General features: G+C 41.7%; 1 protein-coding gene across 2 annotated transcripts; it reads left to right on the top strand.

Moving 5' to 3' along the window:
- The first annotated feature begins 1,370 nt into the window (after positions 1-1,370).
- LOC120320406 (sodium/hydrogen exchanger 2-like) lies at positions 1,371-21,372 on the top strand. Of its 2 annotated transcripts, none has more exons than XM_039370055.1 (12): positions 1,371-1,748; positions 2,904-3,367; positions 4,513-4,763; positions 6,174-6,391; positions 6,924-7,120; positions 9,842-9,931; positions 10,626-10,696; positions 12,278-12,442; positions 12,835-12,946; positions 14,290-14,424; positions 20,847-20,907; positions 21,184-21,372. In XM_039370055.1, exons 1-12 carry the CDS (start codon positions 1,451-1,453, stop codon positions 21,318-21,320), a joined length of 2,199 nt encoding a protein of 732 aa, XP_039225989.1. In that variant the 5' UTR covers positions 1,371-1,450; the 3' UTR covers positions 21,321-21,372. The 2 variants fall into 2 exon arrangements, with proteins under 2 accessions (XP_039225989.1, XP_039225988.1); XM_039370054.1 differs by having other exon boundaries at positions 14,290-14,448.
- The last annotated feature ends 779 nt before the right edge of the window (positions 21,373-22,151 follow it).

Here is a 22,151-nt window from a genome sequence, read left to right as displayed (position 1 = left end):
GAGTTCACTTAAACAATCCTTAATCCAGGATGAAAATAGATAGGCTGCTTCCTCTATGTTTTATAAGCTGATATTTATGCACCACAGAGATGCTTGAATAGATGTCAAGAGGATTAAGTCCAGTGGTGGGATTCAAATATGTGAACGACCAGTTCTCTGTGTGGATGCCGCTTCCAGAAGTCCGTTCTGGGCCTGGGCAACCAAAAATTAGCTACCGGTTCTGCCAACGTGGTGCAAACCGGCTAAATCCCACCACTGATTAAGTCTCTTTCCTCTGAGCCATGCTGTTATTGAACCATCCAATGTCGGGGAAAAAAAAGGGGGGAGCAGAGCGATCTGAGGACACACTATTTTGGGGCTACAACCTGGTGCATGATCCAAAATACTGGATTTTGGATCATGAGCTGCAACTGCTAGCAAACCTCTGGTGATGGAGAGTAAGAGGGTTAGATCTGGTGACTGACTGACATTGGGAAGTCTGCTTCTGCTTAGTTGCACGCCCCAGTTGCTTTCTGATGGTGCAGAAGAACATGGGTGTATAAGTTCAGAATTTGTCCCTCGACAGGGTATGCTCCTATCTATCAGAAAGTAGCAAATGCTAGTTTCCTGAAATGTGCAGGACAGTGAAAGAAAGTTGTGCAGTTTTGGTTCACAAAACAGAAAGTGGCCTTACCCCTTCCAGTAAAAAGGCAACAGAAATGGAAAATCTGGTACCTTCCGTGACGTTTCAGAGATGTTAACTATGTCATCTTCTCCTGTCTGATTCCAGGAAGAACTGGAGCTCTAGAATTTGACCAGCAGATGTGACATTTCCTAAAACAAGAGTTTGGACATGAAAGATTTGGAATGATTGGAACTTGTTTGGAGGAAGTGGGGTGGGGTTTTGAGGAGAATTCATTTAATCCCAGAATGTATTTCGGCTCCCTCCCCTGGGATTTCCATATCAGAGATCATAAGCGATGCTCTCTGTAACTGAAAATCTTCAGAAATACCTCAGAAAGAAGCAACACTTGGACATGCTTCAGATAATCAGTTTACACAATATATAAAGCCAAAATGGAGTTGGTTTGTTTATGACTCATTGACATGAACCTCGTCCATGTTTTAGGACATTGATGCTCTTCCAATCTGGGTTGATATTCTGACAAGTTCAATTAGTAATCCTAGTTCAATTAACCATAGGATGCCTACTGGAAATCTAGTTTTAATTGGGAATTGTACGCTTCTGGCCTTGAGGGAATTCATTGTTTTACCCAGTCCAGTGCTGCATCTCCATTTATGTAATTCAGAGGACAATAGAGGGTACGTTCAACTTGAACGCCCTACAGAGAAACATGCAAGCAGACACATCTAAGCTGGGTGAGGAGATAGATAGTCTGCCAATGTTGAATTTCCTCAGACAGACAGGACGACAAGCAGGTGGAAGGAGACGGGATTTGTCCTGAGTGAGATGGCTGCTCTCAGATTCTGTCTTCGAGGCTTTTACTTCTTCTTCTTCTCAATGCCAAGAACTGCCAGTTTCCAGAACATTACAGTGCTGGAATCTCTGGGTGAAATGAACTCGGAGACAAGCTGGACAAATGAATCCAAGGATGCTGCAGACGTCTTTGATTATCAGCATGAAATGAACTCGGAGACAAGCTGGACAAACGAATCCAAGGATGCTGCAGACTTCTTTGATTATCAGCATGTCCAGGTTCCCTTCGAGATTACGTTGTGGATCTTGTTGGCTTCCTTGGCCAAAATAGGTATGTTTCCGTGGGACAGAGTGGTGGGAAAGTAATCTGAAACTCAAAGAGTGATTTCTAAACAGAGGTTGGGGGGGGGGACAGTCCAACTACAGTACAGGACAGTAACAACTATGGCGAAAAGGTCGTAAAATGGGACAAAACTCATTTAACAACTGCCTTGCTTAGCAATGGAAACTTTAAGTTCAACTGTGGTTGTAAATTGAGAACCACCTGTATTTATTTAGGTATTATTCATGATGTGTATTAATATGCTGATAAAATTATTGTTTTAGACTAAAAGAACAATATTGGTGTATCTTAAAGAGTTGATGTACAGTTTGTGAAATTTATGAGACTGAAATTTACAGCTGATGTAACATTTGAGAGAAATTTTTATTGATACTGCCTTCTTCTGGAATATCCAGTTGTGATCCAGGAAAAGTACTGTATTCTCACACAGTAAGCTTCTGTAGTCAATGTACACAAAGAGCCCCATATTTAACAAAAGTTTATGCACATTTATAGGAAAGCATGTAAGTATATATCTTTGTAATGAGTTATTTGTGTACAATGATTTGCACGGATATATTATGCTGTTTTACAACTGCTGCAAATCCAGGAACTTCGTCTTACATCAAGATTTTATACTAATACGATACAGGTGGTGTAAAATAAATATTATTGTTTTCTATTCATGGGTTGTGTATTACATTTTTTTTTTAGTTAGGAACGTTTGTGACAGCTGGCTAGAAAGCTGGCTAGAAACAAAAACAGTCTGTTGCATAAAAAATCTTTTCTAGAAATCCTGTTAAGCTGATTTGCGTAAGATGAAGCAAAGATACAGAATTGCACAGAATTACGCAACCTTGACTTCTAAGCTTCCAAATTGTTTCTCACTCAACTAATTCCAAAATTTTATGACCTAAGGAATTTGGTTTTTCTTAGAAAAGAACCCCAAGGCTTTTGAATGACTACTGTGTTTCAAAACCAGCTTCCTCCAGCCAGGTCCTATGAATGAATTCACCCATAACTCAAGGAAAATTTGAATTTAGAACTTGCTAGCCTTCACCTCACACTACAGTTGAGATGCAGCAGGGTCAACTGACCATCAAACAATGCTAAATTATGTTGGAGTTTTGGATTTTCTCAATAATTTTGTCTTGTCTTCGCCAGGTTTCCATCTGTTTGACAAACTACCATCGGTTGTCCCTGAAAGCTGCCTATTGATTGTTGTTGGCCTCATCGTGGGTGGCATTATCTTTGGCTTGAATGACAAGTCACCTCCAGTTATGGACAGTGATATCTTCTTCCTCTATCTCCTGCCCCCCATTGTCCTGGATGCAGGCTATTTCATGCCAAGTCGGCCCTTTTTTGAGAACATTGGAACCATCCTCTTGTATGCTGTGGTGGGAACAATCTGGAATGTCTTTGGCATCGGATTTTCCCTCTATGTGATATGTCAAGCCAATGCTTTCCAGCTGGGGGACATCTCCTTGCTTCATAATCTCTTATTCAGTAGCTTGATCGCGGCTGTTGACCCAGTTGCGGTTCTCTCAGTCTTTGAGGAGATCCATGTCAACGAAAAGCTTCACATTTTGATATTTGGGGAGTCTCTCCTCAACGATGCTGTGAGTGTTGTAAGTATCAAACTATTACAGTTCAATGCATACCAAAGTACTTATTCCAAGGACTTGATCAGTCCTTTTTCTTAAATCAACCCTTTCTATGCTGGGCGGGGAAGTCTGGGAGTTGGTCCACATGTCTTGAAGTTCCTCAGGTTGAGAAACCCTGCTTTATATGAAGAGACATGGATATTTATTTAGAAATTGGTATTTATTTGACTGGTCTCTCCCCCTCCCCCCAACTGTGCAGGGATGAAGCTACTGAAAGTGATCTACTTGAATAAAAGTCAATGCATCTTGGCCAAGCTCAGATATTGTTTTCCCACTGGATCTGATACAGAAATTTTGTCTTCTGCACCCTGGATTCAGTCCATATTTGGAGATTCCCTCTATCTCATCACAGTTAGGGCAGTCTTTTAAACTTGATGCTGCCGTAATGCCAGCAGATGCCACCTAAAGTTACTTCCTCTTCATGCTTGATGGTACAGCCAGCCTTGAAAAAACCTATCAGGAATCATATTTCAGCCCTGTGGTCTTTCAGCTGAAGGGAAAATAAATGCTTTCAAAACCATTTCAGGGTTCTTAAAAGCTGGAGTGCAGTTTGTTCCATGTATTTTAGTTACAGGTGAACTGTGAGGTGTATATGTCTGTGAAAGAGAGCTCAAACAGATGCTTCTTCAATGATTTACTATCTCCATGGCTTCTCATACTTCCATTAGATTCCAGGATTCCTTTTCATAGAGCTTTCTTTGATTTAAAGGTGTGGACCTACATAAAGATTTAGAAATATATAATAAAAGAAATGGCAAACATACTTCTACCACTTTGCAACAATAAATTGTATGCAAAAAATGGGCTAAAACTAAACTAAACTGAGCTGAACTGAGCTGAACTAAACTAAACTAAACTAAATTAAACTAAACCAAATCAAACCAAGCCAAGCCAAGCCAAGCCAAGCCAAGCCAAACCAAACCAAGCCAAACCAAACCAAACCAAACTAAACTAACTCTTTTCAGACATCCTAAAAACAAGGTCTAGAAACAGGATTTTTTTTCTCCAAGGTAGACAACTTTGCAGAAATCTGGGAAATATATTCTGGCATTTTATTTTTCTTAGGGGAAACCCCCCCACATATTTTCTGTTTTGTTTTTTTTTTCTAGGTGCTTTACAGGCTGTTCCGGTCCTTTTGTGAAATGCCGACGATCAGAACTGCCGATGTGTTTGTTGGCATTGGGAAGTTTTTTGTGGTGGGCGTTGGGGGGCTCCTGGTGGGCCTTCTCTATGCTGTGACTGCAGCCTTCACCACTCGCTTTACCAAAAATATCTTGGTGATTGAACCTCTTTTCGTCTTCCTCTACAGCTACTTATCTTATCTCACTGCAGAAATGTTTCATCTCTCTGGCATTGTGGCGTAAGTAAAATGGAAGCTTGATGGCTTCCGAGACGCGGTATTGACCAGAATGAATCTTAGATTGAAAGTTTCAGCACCATTGCTCTCGCTAGCCATTAAGGTCTGAGCATCAAAATATTTTGGGGGAAAAAAATAGGGACAAAAACTCTTATTTATTTAGGCAGAGATAAGGACTACTGTACATAAAGTGCAGTTCTCATCAGATTTTTGTTGAAAACTAGAAACACAGAACTCAAGACTGTGAGAACTTACTTTCAGTTTACAGTGCTTCAGCTGTGTTTTGAACTCTCTCACTCCCTTAAATTCTAGGGATATTTTGATGACTTGGTCTTTGTTTCCTCCCAATTTTTCTTCCCCTTACAAGAGAGTTGTTGATTTTTTTTAAAGGGTTCCTTCTCAGACTGCTTTAGAATTTCCATTACATTCCTTTTGCTGGTCTTCCTATGGCCCCTGATGACCTTACTTGTCAAAAGGCATATATTTCCAATATAAAATATATATTGGAAAAAAGAATAAATGGCAGGCTAGAATAGTCCTCACCAAGGACTTGTAATGATCCCAGGAGAAGAAGGCTAAATCCTATTCATTATTATTCTAGAGCAGGGGTCTTCAAACTTGGCCCTTTTGTGACAGCCAGAGTGCCTGGCTGAGGAATTCTGGGAGTTGAAGTCCACAAGTCATAAAAGGGCCAAGTTTGAAGATCTCCTGTTCTAGAGCAGTGTTTTTCACTCTTGACCACTTTAAACTGAGTGGACTTCAACCCCCAGAATTCCTTAGGCAGCATACTTTAAATTCTGTCTACTGCTGGCTGGGGAATTCTGGGAGTTGGGGTCCACAGCTCTTAAAGTTGTTAAAGTAGAGAAGCACTAATCTAGAATGTAGCATAGGAGACGCAATAATAGATTAAAGTTACAGGAAGGCTGGTTCTAACTGAACGTCAGAAGAAGCTTTCTAGCTGTAGAAGAGGTAGAACCATCATCTATCTAGAGAGGTGATGAGTTTTATTTTATTGGACCTCCTTGTGTGTGTGTGTGTGTGTGTGTGTGTGTGTGTGTGTGTGTATACATTTTTCTCCTTGCAGGAGATTGCACTTAATGACCTCAAACTAACTTAAGGATTCTATGAACTGACTGAGATTGCTGGCATCTTCCCAGTTTTTGACACCTATATGTCAAAAATAAAAATGGGAGCCTGTCCAAGACTTGCCAATTATAAAAGGCTCAAACCCCCCAAGTTGCCTTCAATCCTTGTTTTGTCTCTTCGCATGATTGCAAGCTGAGAAGGAACTATCTTTGTAAGTTAAGAATTTTCATTTGGTTCAACTTGTCGTTTCCCCATCCTGTTCCAATAAGATGCTTATGCACCAGTTGGAAAAGGACTGTAGTAAATTGCTTCTCTTTCCCTCCTCAGAATCATTTCTTGTGCCTTGGGCATGAAGCGCTACGTGGAAGCCAACATCTCTCTCAAGTCCCACACCACCATTAAATACTTCATGAAGATGTGGAGCAGTGTGAGCGACACTCTCATCTTCATCTTCCTTGGCGTCTCCACCATTAGGGACAATCACGAGTGGAACTGGCCCTACATTTGTTTCACCCTAATTTTCTGTCTCCTTTGGAGAGCACTGGGTAAGGAGGAGGAAAAAGGATCGGCTTCAAGAACGGGCAACTTTTCCTGGTGGAAGCCAGCTTTGCTTTGAAGCTGGCATGCAAACAGAGTGGAGAGGGAAGGCAGCGGTGCCAGCAGGAGGAACAAATTTGTTCTACGATTCAATTGAATTAACATCAAGTTTCAGTTCAATGAAATACTGCACTCCGCATGGATTTAAATTTTTTCCCCTCTGTGATGTTTGAAGTTACAAATTGGCAGCAACGTTGAGTAGACCTCCAAATACAGCTTTGGGGGGCCTAGTGCTGGCAAGGAAGGACTATGGAGCAATTGAGAGATTGTAGTTTAGCAAGAGACAGGTAGATCTGGGAAAATCGAGGAAGAAATTAAAATACACACACACACACACACACACACACACACACACACATATAAAAACATGGTCCTGCAATTTGGTGGTCTTAGTGGGTGGTCTTAGATGGTGGTCTTAGTGGGTGATCCTTGGTTTTCCCATCTTTTTAAAAACTGATTGCCTTTCTTCATCTCTTTTAGGTGTTCTGGTCCTGACCTTCATCATCAACAGGTTACACATCAACGCTGTTACACACAAGGACCAGTTCATTATTGCATATGGCGGCCTTAGAGGGGCCATCTGTTTCTCCTTGGTGGTTTTGCTCCCTGACTTCCAGAGGAAGAAGCTCTTCACTGCGGCAACCACAGTTGTTATTCTCTTTACTGTCTTTGTACAGGTATTCAAGCAAATTTTGAGTTTGGTGGGCTGAATTCTCTTACCTGTTGGCACACACACAGATCTGGAACGTATCTTTAAATAACTGCTCTGATGTTTATTTTTAACCAACAGGCTGAGATTACAACTCTCAGAATTCTGATCTAAAATGGTCAGCAGACACATTCTTTGGAAATTCTGAGATATGTTAGTCTCCAGATATTGGGAAGGTAGCGTATTGTAGAAGGCTACATCAGATGCAAGTTAAGTTGCAGTTCAAGATTTATTGCTCAAGCTTATACACAAGAATCTAGTTAACTAAAGTTCAGTACTAAATTCCATTGATAAGGGTCAATGGAATTCAAAATGGATAAATGAACTTAGACCATTTATGACAATGTAACAATGCTAAGCTGATGACATGCTTAATTCTGCCCCCAGCCTTGCCTCCTCTTCTCCTACAGATTATGATATATCATCTCTCAGAGGTGTCAATGGAGCATGTATGCATAGACAATCAGTGAATTATTGTTTTTTTTTAAAACTGGATCAACATGCCACTTGAAGAATATCTGAGCAAAAAACCCACCATTATTAGCCAGCCATTCAGGGAGAAGCAACAGGGGAAGTAAGAGATATGGAATTGCAAATTGGCTAGCATTTCCAGGGAGATGACTAATGCCCTCCCTTGTTAAAACCTTCTTATCACTTTAAAACAGTTACCGCAGTTATATTTTATATAAAAAATGTAATAATTGTGAAATATGAAAATATAAAATTTGGGGAACTGAAACAGCTGAGCACGATTACTGGAATAGAGTAATTCTTGGGTAATTTCTTCCCATTAGTGAATTGCCTCACAGGCTGCTAGTCACAGATGCAGCAATAGGTACAATCATTGTGTATAAAATGTAGTGAAAATATATACTGATCTACAGCAGCGTTTCCCAACTTTGACCATTTGAAGACGTGTGATGCCAGGATGTCCCAGTTGGCTGGGGAATTCTGGGAACTGAAGTCCACAGGTCGTAAAGGAGCCAAAGCTGGGAAATACTGATCTACAGGGTTCAAGTGGAAGGAGGGATTTTGGTAGCCATGTTTTGGATTTGCATGTCTGTGTATGCAATTGATAACGGCATCATGCACATGCTTGAGCAGGGGGCTGGACTAGAAGACCTCCAAGGTCCCTTCCAGCTCTATTCTATTCTATTCTATTCTATTCTATTCTATTCTATTCTATTCTATTCTATTCTATCCAGAATGTTCTCCCATTTTTTAAAAAAACTCAGCTTTATTTTCTGGCCAATACATTGTGAGCAATAAAATTGCAATAAACAGCAGTTTTGAGGTTTTCTTTGTGATCGGTCTCCAGAAGTATCCCCCACCTCAAAGTTACAAAAATAGGGGCTGCATTTCAAGACCTTTCTTCAAGATCCTTAGGAAAATAAGGACTGGCTGTTTCACAATGTTGCATCCTTTAATTCGGGCAGAAGGCTGCTGTTCTTTCTGTTTAAAAATTCCAATTTTCTCTGAAGAAACTTTTTCCAAGAATCCGGAAAAAACTTCCAAGTTGTCTCTCCCACGTTTCTTGAAACTAAATGTTCAATGAATACACAAGTTAGTCACTGATTGTGATCTAGCAACACATTAGCTTATATTGGGTGATTTGTTTATAGGATTTTCATTTTATTTCTGCAGCTTGTATTTTTGCTCAGCAGGCACTCAGCATTGCTAATAATAAAAATTGCAAAATTGGGGGAAGGAGAATTTGCTGAAGTTTTTTTAACGTCTAGTGCCACCTTGCGGTAAAATTAAATTGATGACATCAGAAAGTTGGGGCTCTAAAGCTTGCTAAAAGGTCAACCACATCTGGAGAGGACATTGTGCACCTGGAAGAGAGTCCAACAGGACTTCAACTGCATGTTGGTTGCCTTGTTTAATTTGGTCCCCATATGGTTATTCTACCTGAAGCTCTTCTGAAGTTTTCTAAGCTAGTATTTTGTTCGAATATCCTTACCCAACTTCCTGGAGTTCTCTCCAGATAGATTAATCAACTTCTGGAATTTCCCAGCCAGTCTGACCACTGCTGAGAATTGTGTGTCTAAAGCAACATACCTGGAGGACACTCAAGAACAGAGAAGGCTGCTTTAGAGGAGTCAGCAGAAATGATGGTTCTCCAGATTTGACATCTAACCAACATCAACCATGTATGGGTTGTTGCATAACAGCAAGAGTTTGTCACTGTTAAAAAACCCCTAATAACTGAAGGGCAAACTAAAAGCTCATCTTGCTTTCTTTTCTGACAGGTGATCATTCTTCCTAAGAAAACTGTAGCTCTTTTTCATTTTTCAAAATTGACTTTTTTTGAGATCAGCAGTTTGTTGAGATTCCTCCTCCTCCTCCTCTCCTCCTCCTCCTCCTCTTCCTCCTCCCTCTAGTCAAAGAAATTTTAAAAAATAGTGGTGAGATCTAATCGGGAAATAGTTTCACTATGGGTTATATAGAGAGAGTCAGAATACAAGGGACAATTCCTACAGTTTAGGAAAAACTACAGAGGCTGCATCTTGACATGGTTCCCAGTGCAAGTTCAAGATCTACATTCAAGTCTGCTCCATCCTTCCCCATAATTTGTATCATTCAATCCTGTCCAGCCAGCATCCTTGTGATTTATCTAATGATTGAACCCGTGTTTGAATTGGCGCTACACATTCCGCCTTCTACAGTATTTTCTCTTATGCTGCAGGGGATGACCATCCGTCCCCTCGTTGGCTGGTTACACGTCACTCGAAAACAAGAAAGCGGCCCCACGGTGGGAGAACAAATTCATATCCGGGTAAGTTCTCAGTAAGGAGACTGGAAAGCTATCTAGAACAGTGGTTCTCAATCTTTTTAATGCCGCGACCCCCAACCGGTCATAAGTCGAGGACTACTCAACTGGTGCAGTACCCTTTGCAGAATGGGATTTTTGGTGGGCTCAGCAGGGCAAAGACAGCCTGGACAATTCCTATTGGCTTTTGAAAGCCAATAGAATTAGACTCTATTCAAGAGAGTCTATTCTATTGGCTTTCAAATGGTCGTTCAACCCCAGATGGGGTCCCGACCCACAGGTTGAGAACCACTGATCTAGAATGTTATTTTTTAAATTTGAAACAACGGCATAGTAGACCTGGACGTTTGTCCTCATGTTTTGAGGATAGCTATTGTTGAATGCTCCTTATATATCAAAAATTATCAGTGGCTTTTCAACTGATTTTACTCCTCAGAGTTTTCCAGAAAATTCTGCTCTTTGAAATGAATTTCAAGAGGAAATTCTCTTTCACCAAAGCGAGTGCGAGAGATATGGGAGAATTTTCTCTGTGATTTATTCACTCAGGCACACAGACCGAGACACACAGAGCAGCGTGAAGCCTTCTGCCACCCAATGTGGTTCTGTTTTTGTCTTGAGGCTTCAGGTGCCTGGAGTTCATTCGACAACAATGCAAACACGTAAATCAAAATCCTCTTTCCACCCCTCCCTCTTTGTTCAGTTCCTGGATCATTTGTTGGCTGGTATTGAAGATATATCAGGACACTGGGGACAATATTATTGGAAAGACAAGTAAGGATTTGTTAAAAATACAAGTCTCTACATGTATAAAGGGAAAAAAAAAACTTGCACATTGAATTTTCTGACTGTATAAAGTTCCCGTGAGGGATGACTTAGCTTTATTCATATTTGTGTTACAAAGCAGATTATTATTTCACAATAATGAGAAACCGTCCCCTTCCTTCCTTCCTCCCTCCCTCCCTCTTCTTTTGTTCCTCTGTCCTTCCTTCCTTCCTTCCTTCCTTCCTTCCTTCCTTCCTTCCTTCCTTCCCTCCCTCCTTCCTTCCTTCTTTCCTTCCTTCTTCCCTCCCTTCCTCCCTCCCTCTCTCTTCTTTTGTTTCTCTGTTCCCCCTTCCTTCCTTCCTTCCTTCCTTCCTTCCTTCCCTCCCTCCCTCCCTCCCTCCCTCCCTCCCTCCTTCCTTCCTTCTTTCCTTCCTTCCTTCCTTCCTTCCTTCTTCCCTCCCTCCCTCCCTCTCTCCCTCTTCTTTTGTTCCTGTTCCCCCTTCCTTCCTTCCTTCCTTTCCTTCCTTCCTTCCTTCCTTCCTTCCTTCCCTCCCTCCTCCCTCCCTCCCTCCCTCCTTCCTTCCTTCCTTCCTTCCTTCCTTCCTTCCTTCCTTCCTTCCTTCCTTCTTCCCTCCCTCCTTCCCTCCCTCCCTCCCTTTCTCTTCTTTTGTTCCTCTATCCTCTCCTTCTTTCCTCAACCAAGCAAGACTAAACTGGGAACACAGAGAGACGCTATTCAATGTATAAAATGATCTGTGTAACTTAGAGTGCTCCTGTGAAAGAAAGAACGAGGCAAGGGAGTAATGGGAATTGACTTCCAATGCATCAGAGGGCTTCCTAATGAGAAAGATTCTCATATTTAACCTCTGTGCATAGAAAGTTCTCTGCTTCTGGATCCCCCAAACTATTTTAGCAATCACAGTCCTCGTCCTTTAGCCTATTTTCATGAAGCCTGAAAATTTTCATTGGTGATGCTTCTGAGCCAAACTAACTGTGGTAGGTGGGTGATAGAAGGGCTACCGCTGATATTGGTTTGCCTCCATCAGCCCATTATGTATTTCATGCTGAGACAGAAATGTACAATCAGTGATTTAAGGTTTTCACGGTATGGACCAGGGGTAGGCAACCTTGACTCTTTTATGACTCGTGGACTTCAACTCCCAGAATTCCTGAGTCAACATGCCTCAGCATGGAAACCTCTCCATTTCTCCACAGAATGGCTGGCTGAGGAATTCTGGGAGTTGAAGTCCACGAGTCATAAAAGAGCCAAGGTTGCCTACCCCTGGTATGGACCAAAGGACCTTTGCGTAAATTTCTGCCAAATTTGAAATTTTTAATACAATAGAATTGTTGAACGTACGAGGAATGATCATGTTAGTGATTCTTTACAAATTAAATTAAATGAAAGTTTTTCTCCTGGCCCAACTACTTCCTTGCTCTGGGCATAGTCACAATGTGCAACTCAAAAGCCAAGTAGGTGACACGATTAGCCAGTGCTCAGCAAAAACATGGCTCTTTTTGGATGAGTGAAGTTAAAATCTTTCCTTCTCTCTGTCTCTGTCTTCTTTCCCATTTTCTTTTCTCGGACAGATTAGAGTATTTCAACAGCAAACACTTGCAGAAATATTTGGTCCGGGAATATATGCAGCCCAAGTCAAGCATTGTTCTTCTGCATGAGAAACTGGAGAGGAAGCGTGCCATTGAGTTAGCTGAAGCAGGTCAGCTGTCGTGGAGACCTTCCCGTAAAGTATTGCTGTGAGTCCTTCCTTTCTTCAGTTGACAGTGAGATTACCTTTTCATTGTGGTACACACACACACACACACACACACACAAACTCAAGGAGATTTACTTTAGTCTCTCCATTTTATCTTCACAGCAACCTTGAGATATAAACTGGCCTGAATGACTCAAAGCCGCCCATTGAATTTTTGGTGGTTGAAGGTTTGACTTGAGTCAGCATTCCTTAAAGTCTAATCCAACACCTTAAACTACAATTCCTCATTCCATTTGTTTTGACAGATACAGTACAGTTTCAAACTTTTATGCTCTTTTGGAATTCATCTTTCTAAAACCTGCTGGTCCATTGACTTATAAATGAATGCTACTCCTTTTCTGTGATGTCTTGATTTCCCCTCTCCTTTTCTAGTCATAAGGACAATCCTGTCACCGTAACTGATGACACAGAGAGTCTCAGTCAAGATGAGGTGAATGACATCCAGAAGATACTGGAGAAGAACTTGTACAAAACAAGGAAGATGGTGAGATCTTTCTCCAATGAGAATATTTTCCAGGAAGGGAAAAGATCAGAGGAAGCATTGGAGGAGTTTCACCTAAGCTAGAGACTTGGTGCTGTGGGTCCTTAGTGTTTTCTGAGCTTGGTTCAGTGGTGGGATTCAAATATGTGACCAACTGGTTTTTTGTGTGGATGCCGCTTCTGGAAGTCTGTTCTGGCCCTGGGCAACAAAAAATTAGCTACCGGTTCTGCCGAAGTGGTGCAAACCGCCTGAATCTCACCACTGACTTGGTTGTTATTATCCAACTAGGTAATATCATCTGTGTTAGAAACCTTACTACTTTCTAACACTGAATAAGTTACCTTGTTCAACTGAGCTACAAATATTCTATTGGTACTGATAATGCCTGGCCCTACAGGTGATCCTTGCTTAACATTCACTCATTCAGCAAATGTTTGAATTTGCAACAACTCTGAACAAGTGGGACTTATCACCAGTTCTCCACGTTCTGGCTATCACAGCATCCCCACAGTCATGTACCAATAAAAAATATTTGCAGCTCAGGGTTGAAATGAAGGTTCCTTGGTGCTCTGTGAACTTGGTTGTTTTCTTGCAGATGTTTCATTATCCAAAATAGGTAACATCATCAATGCGGGTCAACTAGCACTGATGATGTTACTTAGTTTGGGTAATGAAACATCTGCAAGAAAACAAGCAAACTCAGAGAGCACCAGGGACCCCTCACTAGTGTCATGTGATTGCTATTTGTGACCTTCACTGCTAGCGCTGCCATTGCTAAGCCATGTGGTCGTGTGAAGTCGCACTATACAATGGCGTTGATCAGCAATGGAAATTCCAGTTCTAATAGTTACTACCTCTATATGCACCACAGCAATGTGAATTTCTTACATGGTGTTTGTAAGGCCTCCCCTCAATAAAATACAAAGGTTTTCTGGCTTATTTTAAACAGCTGAAATCTCACAAGACCTAAAGAATGTTGGTGCTGCTGCCTAAAATGTTGAAACGCTGGCATTCTTGTTTTCAAACTTTACAGCATACCGTGTGAGAATGTTAATACCTTTCCAAAACTTGGTCGTTCTTTATTATTCTGAATAATAATGCTTGAATGATGGATGACCTGCAATGCCCTGTTCGTATTTACTGGATCTGAAGATTGGGGACCACTGAATTAGATGAAAGCAGCTCTAATATCCACAAAGATTTTGCAGGCAATTTTCAGTTGGTAGATGCGCAGAAGAAAGAAAGAAAGAAAGAAAGAAAGAAAGAAAGAAAGAAAGAAAGAAAGAAAGAAAGAAAGAAAGAAAGAATGTTTATTGATATCGGTTTGTTTACATTGCCACAACCAGGTATCGGCCTATAATCGCTACACACTTCCTCAGGAGCCAGAACCAGCGGAACAAGTCAAAGAGATTGTGATCCTCAGACACAAAAGTTTGCAAATCTGCCCGGAGAGAAGTGCCTCAGACTACCTCAGGAAGGAGGTACATGGCTGTGAGGAGGTGGAGGTAGATTCGGATTACGGTCAGATGACTCAGCATTTGCTCTGGGCTAAATTTCCCAACCTTCTTGACTTGCACTTTTCATACAATGTCAGAATTTGCTTTACAGCTGGTTTCAACTGAGAAGAGAATTTTAGTGATCTTCTCTTGGTGGAGCATGGTCAGTGGTGGGATTCAGCCAGTTTGCACCACTTCAGCAGAACCGGCAGCTAATTTTTTGTTTCCCGGGCCCAGAATGGACTTCTGGAAGCGGCATCCACACAGAGAACCGGTTGTTCACCTATTTCAATCCCGCCACTGAGTATGGTCCTCTTGCACGTACAGTATTTATGATATGATAGCTAAAGATCTATCTTTTATTTGGCCACAAGATGGAGCCAATATAATTACATTTACAAGAGAAAAAGAGGGGAAAGGAGGGGAGGCAAAGAGAAACATAATTTGAAAAATTAGAGAGACATGTTAAATGTGAATTTATCAGTTAACCTTCTGGATGGGAAGGGCATAGGGCACTTAAGGTGGGGAAGGAGACAAAAATCATTGGCTGAAAACAGCAAATATTAAATGATAAGTCAACAATAAAATTAGAGTTTGGGTAATCCCTCCATGGTCCTAAATGATTTCCTCAGCTCAGGGAATGCCCTTCACTCAAGCTGCAATGATCTTTTATTAAGTTTATTTTTCAATTCCATCTGAGTCAAGGAAATCTAATTACTAGCTTTGCAAGGATTCAACTTTGGATCATTTTTTTTTTAAAAAAAAAAAATCCTAGTCTGTCCGAATCTGGTCATCATTTTTTCTCAGCCTTGAACAAAAATGGAAAACTTGGAGCCTTTCTTTTTATGATAAGGAAGGAAGAAAAGACAAATGGGTTGATCCTAATGGGATTAATTCAATGGACATTTGATCACCCCAATTCAGCTCATCTTTAGCTCTCCAGATAATCTTAGTATGACAGAGCTAAGTTAGAGTAAATGCAAGTTTAATCAAACGTACATCGATTGGCCAGATGTCCTGAAGTCTGATCAGTTAAATTCTGAGATGGGCTTTGCCTGGGAAGAAAAATCACAAATGGAGCTGTTGAAGGAAAAATCTTCATCAGGGTCCAGTCCAAGCCGGGAAGAAGCAACATGGCGACTGCTTTAGAAAGAAGGTTGTAGTTTATTGAAGAGGAGAACCAGACAGAAAGATGGCTCTGGGAAAAAAAGAGAGCACATATAGTAGGGAGTGGGTTTTTATACCTTCTTGGGCTTTTGTTTGGAGTTGTTCCTATATCATGAACTTTGACCTGAGTCTGAGTGTGCCTTTCTGGTATTCTGATGGTGGTGGGTTAATCCTATTATGTTCTGTCTTAGAGTTTGGGTGGGGTATGTAGATTTTAAGGGTTTTTGTCTTCCTGATCTCTTCAACTTCTAGCTGGAGGGCTTCAACCTTCCTGAATGGATTATTACTTCTGCATTTCTAAAAGCTGGCTTCTGTTGAATTGTCTGGCTGTGTGTGTGTGTGTGTATGTGGAGAAGTTTCTGCCTTTTTAATATTCCCAAAAATATTTCTTTCCCTGGACTGTTCCCACAGGGCCATTGCTAGGAATACCAAGTATCGTCAGAACTCTTGATATATCTGAAGAACTTGTCTATGGAGATTCTCAGTCATCCGAATCATGGTTTCCCAAAGGTGCTTTTTCAAGAGGCAACTGGACTTCTTTTGTTTTTCTTTGAAGACCTTTTGCTTCTCATCCAGGGAGAGTCTTCAGTTCTGCGAACTGAACTGAACTGGACCAGAACTGAAGAAGCTTCTTGGATGAGAAACAAAACGTCTTCAAGGAAAAACAAAGAATGCTCAGTTGCCTCTTGAAAAAGCACCTTTGGAACATCTGAAGGGCTTCTTTCTTAATATCTACCAACTGAACCCTCATTAGCTGTTTCTGTTAATTAAGGGTCACAACAGCGCATGGCATTTTCGGATAAAAATGGTATCCAAATCTAAAAGGGGAAGCAAATATGTAATTTATTAATAAAATAATTTAATGATATAAACTTTTATTATCCCTTGAGAATCTCTCCCATTTTTAGTTACTGTCTGTTTTTTTTTAAGTGGTGATATTACTGGCGATCAGATTGGAGAGATTATTAGATTGTTTCTTTCCCCTCCCCCCAGGCTTCGAAGTAGAAAACTTCCAAAGAGGGATTTGCCCACCTATTTTGCATAATGCCCCAATTCCCCCCTGCACCACCAGCTCTGGAGTAGATTGGTTGATTGTGTGCCATGAAGCCATTGTCAACTCTTAGCAATAACATAGATAGATTTCCTGCACAATGCTCTGTCCCTAACCTGCTCCTTTGGTGGTACACTTATCCATCGAGATGCTGCTCATCCTCTTCTCTTTCCTTCCCCTTTTTCCAGAGAGCTGGGTCTTTACATAAGGTGTCCAAAATATGATCATTTGAACTTGGTCATGTGAATCTCAAGTGAGAAATCTGAGTTGATTTGTTTGATGATCCATTGGTTCCTTCCCTTCCCTTCCTTTCCCTTCCCTTCCCTTCCCATCTTTTCCTTCTTTCCTTCCTTCCTTATTCCTTCTTTCCTTCCTTCCTTCTTCCTTTCTTTTCCTTCCCTTCCCTTCCCATCTTTTCCTTTCCTTCCTTCCTTCCTTCCTTCCTTCCTTCCTTCCTTCCTTCCTTCTTTTCTTCCTTCCTTCCTCCTTCCTTCCTTCCTTCCTTCCTTCCTTCCTTCCTTCCTTCCTTCCTTCCTTCCTTCCTTCCTCCTCCTTTCCTTTCCTTCTTTCCTTTCCTTTCCTTTCCTTTCCTTTCCTTTCCTTCCCTTCCCTTCCCTTCCCTTCCCTTCCCTTCCCTTCCCTTCCCATGTCTTTTCTTTTTTCTTTTCTTTTCTTCCTTCCTTCCTTCTCAAACTGAACAAGAATTTATTGAAGGAAGGAAGGAAGGAGAGAAAGAAAGAAAGATTTGCTGTCCATGGTATTCTCAGAAGTCTTCCCCAATACCAAAGTTGAAAAGCATTCAATACTTCTATCCTGCTTCTTCAAAGTCCAGGGGTAGAAAACCCACGAGTAATGCAAAAGAGAATGTTGATGCAATTTTCATAGGTAGAATGTGATATTCCGAAACTTATTTATTAACAATTTGCCCAAGGGTGTGCTGAGAGTGTCCTACCTTTCAATGGGCAATCTTTTCTCTAGCAACCCACATTCTCCTGGCTTTAAATCAATGCCAACAGAATTCTGTCTGTGCTGTGTGTGTTTTTTTTTAATCAGAAAACTGGGTAATCTAGCTGACTGCGTAGTTTGGGTGGGGAGAGATATATAAGGGGGGGGGGGAAACATCGCTACCATCTTCCACCATCTTGCAACAATAAAATCAGACACAAATCAATTCCCAGAAATTTAGAAAGTATAAAGCACTTTGCAAAAGGTGGTAGGAAAATGATGTCTCCTTTTGCAGGCTAAGAGCACGTTTCGGAAATGGTAGGCAGATTTTGAGTAAATATTACACATTTACTCAAAGGGAAAATGACCCTGAATTTTAAAATGCTCCCACTTTACCCACCAGGAAGACTAGATGACAAAATAATTTCATCTGTCTCTTTTATTGTATCATATGCTCAGTTGAATCTAAGCCAACTCTGTAAAAAAAAAAAGTCATTACAAAGATAAATTACTTGGGGGTAAAACTTCTGTCTTTGTGGTAAGGAGAGAAGTTGAGCTGGAGCTGGCTTGTTGTGTTAGTTGTGAGCTTCTGGTTCATGCCTTGTTCTTTTCTCTTTTGACAAGGATGTAAAGAAAAAAAAATATCTGGAAGCCTTTTCTGTTTTATCTGATTAAGCACAGGGTTTTCATGGACGGGGCCCTCTAATTTTGAAATGATCAGCAACACTGAGAAATGGAGAAAGCTATTAGTCTTATCGTCGCTAATGCATGTCCCCAAATCTGCTATTAGTCCTGGTTTTTTTCTCTCTCTCTCTCTCTCCTCTCTCTCTCCTCTCTCCCCCTCCCCTCTTTCCTTTTCTCTCCTCTCTCTCTCCTCTCTCTCCTCTCTCTCTCTCCCCTCTCTCCTCTCTCTCCTTTCTCTCTCCCTCTCTCTCTCTTTCCCCTCTCCTCTCTCTCTCCTCTCTCCTCCTCCCCTCTTTCCTTTTCTCTCTCCTCTCTCTCCACTCTCTCCTCTCTATCCCCTCTCCCCCTCTCTCTCCTCCTTCTCTCTCCCTCTCTCTCCTCCCTCTCTCTCTCTTCTCTCTCTCTTTCCTCTCTCTCTCCTCTCTCCTCCTCCCCTCTTTCCTTTTCTCTCTTCTCTCTCTCCCATCTCTCCCCTCTCTCCTCTCTCTCCCCTCTCCCCCTCTCTCTCCTCCTTCTCTCTCCCTCTCTCTCCTCCCTCTCTCTCCTCTCTCTCTTTCCTCTCTCTCTCCTCTCTCCTCCTCCCCTCTTTCCTTTTCTCTCTTCTCTCTCCCATCTCTCCACTCTCTCCTTTCTCTCCCCTCTCCCCCTCTCTCTCCTCCTTCTCTCTCCCTCTCTCTCCTCCCTCTCTCTCCTCTCTCTCTTTCCTCTCTCTCTCCTCTCTCCTCCTCCCCTCTTTCCTTTTCTCTCCTCTCTCTCTCCTCTCTTTCTCTCCCCTCTCCCCTTCTCTCTCCTCTCTCCCTCTCTCTCCTCCCTCTCTCTCTCTCTCTCTCTCTCTCTGTGTGAGAGACAGAGACAGAAATGTATTTATATGCATCTTCATTTTCTCAGTGAGCTCAATAGCAGTTGATGCCAGCAAATGATAAGTCAGATCAGAGAATGTAAATCTCTCCTTCCCCCAAGCTCATGGTTTACTGCCTATTTTACATGAAAACAACAGATACAGTCCAAATAATTCTAATATGAACATCTGTACCAATACTGCTAAATTAAAACAATAGTCCTGATGATGAGGATGAGGATGATAAAACAAGAGTTCCAATGATGGACCTTCTGTCTTTTAGGACCCATATATCTGAACTCTAGTCTCCCATTAAACATGGTGCCAGCAGGAGATTTTAGGCCAGTCACTCTCTCTCAGCCCTAGGAAGGAGACAATGGCAAACTGCTTTTGAAAAAACCTCACCTAGAAATTGTCCAGGAAGTCACATGGAGTCAACACTGACTTAAAAACACATACATACAAGTTTAAGAAAGTAGTACTCTTCTTTCAGATGTTGGTTTTGGTACTGAGGCTGAAAAAAAATCCCAGTTCAACTCAGTTTCTCTCTGGTGTCAGTGGACAAAGAACAGTCCAAGTGAAGAAAGCCCATGGCAACATAAATGTCCCACTTGGAGTGTTCTCAAAACCAAGGAAAACATAACAAAACACACCTTTCAAGGTCCTTGTTGACCTTTTCATCATGCCCAGAAGAAAGGCTATGAAAATGTTATTACCTGGAGAGTAAAGGAGACGTTTGCTGCTTAGGAACAATTGATCTCCGTGTGTTTTCTGCTGCCATATCCCTTTGGCTACCCTTCTCAGAATCAGCCAACTTCTTTACAACGGCAAAACCCGTTGTCCTCTTTGAAGAACTACAGAATCAAACCAAGGAAAAGAGCACAAGTTCTTTTTGTGGCAAGGAGAAAAAAAAAAAAAGGAACAAAGCCACACAGAAGACTGGACTGGGAGGTATCCAGAATTAATTGGTGGCCTAGCTGTGAGGATTCTAGTTGCCAGACTGTATCTCCATCAGACAACAGCTTTCAGTTTTGGAAACACTACAGGCATCTTAAGGCATTCAACCAGCAAAACAGACGTTCTTGATGAATGTAGATTAGGGCTTATCAAAAGGACAAAGCATTCATTAGCAGGAGTCTATCTACCTAACAAGCCTGTCTTTTGCAACTTGGTCCAAAGCCAAACGTTACCTTCTCATAAACAGGCCAAGTTTCTGTTCTCTGTATAGTTGTTAGATATGCTGCTTTCCAAGACTAGATTGGGCAGTTATAACCAAGGTAGATTGAACTTTATTTTTTTTTTTGTATTACTAAAACAAACACAGCTATAACTGCCTCCTGGCCCAGCCTAAGTTGAGGCACAAATAACCCAGCTCAAATTATATTAGGGATACTATGCAAAGATTCAGCTCCCTTGATAAGTCAATGAAAAAACAAATGGAAGGAAAGAGAAAAAGGGGATTATAAGTAACAGAGTGGGTGGATTGGGTTATAGCAGGGGTCTTCAAACTTGGCCCTTTTATGACTTGTGGCACGCTGGCTGAGGAACTCTGGGAGTTGAAGTCCACAAGTCATAAAAGGGCCAGGATTTGAAGACTCCTGCTCTAGTATATGAGCTACAACTCTCCAAAATGCCCTACTTCCCTACTAGCCAGTTCTAGTTCTCTAGGCTGCAATGATTTCTAAGTGATTAACGATTCCACTGAATCATTTTTTGTTGTAGGAAGAGGACTCGTCAACTGGGGAAACAGATCCCAAACTAGACCTGCCCAGGTCTCTTACTGGTAGGTTGGAATACCTCATTCTTGTTTGAATTCCACTTTTTTTTTTTTAAAAAAAATGGGGAATATATTAAATGGCCATCGATGCTGCCTTTGCTCCTTTTTTTCAGTGGCCCAAGTGTTGCTTGCTTGCTGGGCTGGGGAAACAGAAACCCAGGCCATGTTCTTTGCTGGGGAGGGATGCTGAAATCCTGGCTCTAGTTTTCTTTTACTGGGGCTCTTTTGAGCAATATTCGCACAGCTTTCTCACGGGATTCTTATCTTTCCTTATTTCTCCAGACAAACATTCCAGAAAAGTGTCATTACTGAAACCAGGTCGCTCAAAGTCACTTGGTTTTATTTCACTTGGGTGCTCCGATGCAAATCAGCAGGGGGAAGGAGCAACTGAACAAGCAGTGATTTCTAAGGAGAAGTAGCACACACAGTTGTATATTTTTCTTTTCATTCATTTTAATTGATCCCTCACTCCCTCCCTCCCCTCCCGTAGCCTTCCCTTGCCTCCCCTCCTCTGCCTTCCCTTCCCTCCCTCCCCTCCCCTCCCCTTCTCTTTCTCTTTCTCTTTCTCTTTCTCTTTCTCTTTCTCTTTCTCTTTCTCTTCCCCTCCCCTCCTCTGCTCTCCCCTCTCCTCCGCTCCCTCCCCTCCCCTTCTCTTTCTCTTTCTCTTTCTCTTTCTCTTTCTCTTCCCCTCCCCTCCTCTCCTCTCTCCTCCCCTCCCTCCCTTCCCCTCCCCTTCCCTTCATGTTCAAAGTAGTTGAAGAAGCCTTGTTTTCCTTGAAGAAGGTTCAAGGTGTGTGAAAAATGCTTTGCAGTCAACTTAAATCCAATTGTTGAGGAGGAGAAATGGCTGATCCTGGGGGGATTGGAAGCAGAGTACATTCCCAGTGTATGGTTATCCAAGAATCTGCATATATTAGATCAATAATTATGCCTTGCTTAAATGATTGTGAACAAGGCGCGTGCTTTAGAGCAGTGTTTCTCAACCTTGGCAGCTTAAAGATTTGTCGACTTCAACTCCCAGAATTACCCAGTCTGCTGTGCTCTTCTTGGCACACACTGTACAATGAACATCTCCCATGAGCCCTGTGCTGTTCAAAGGACTTATCTTTCTTGACATAATACAGTGGGTTAGACTTCAGCTTTCCTGATGCTGGAGGTTAATTCTTGACTAATTCATATGTCAGGCCAGAACTGGGGAATCTCAGGCTTAGATCTGCTCTGTGAGATTGTTCTATAGGACCCTGGAAAGT

Source organism: Crotalus tigris, unplaced genomic scaffold (genome assembly GCF_016545835.1).
Source record: "Crotalus tigris isolate CLP2741 ecotype Arizona unplaced genomic scaffold, ASM1654583v1 scf7180000021358.389521, whole genome shotgun sequence".
Taxonomy (NCBI): domain Eukaryota; kingdom Metazoa; phylum Chordata; class Lepidosauria; order Squamata; family Viperidae; genus Crotalus; species Crotalus tigris.
The sequence above is the reverse complement of the archived record's forward strand: the minus strand, read 5'-3'. Positions and strand labels throughout refer to the sequence as shown.

Bases quoted from the DNA above. Each gene is read 5' to 3' on its own strand.
- LOC120320406 (XM_039370054.1), top strand. From the start codon at position 1,451: ATGGCTGCTCTCAGATTCTGTCTTCGAGGCTTTTACTTCTTCTTCTTC. The intron at 4,764-6,173 runs GTAAGTAAAATG...TTCCCTCCTCAG, and splicing joins CATCTCTCTGGCATTGTGGC to AATCATTTCTTGTGCCTTGG. The intron at 7,121-9,841 runs GTATTCAAGCAA...CTTATGCTGCAG, and splicing joins TCTTTACTGTCTTTGTACAG to GGGATGACCATCCGTCCCCT.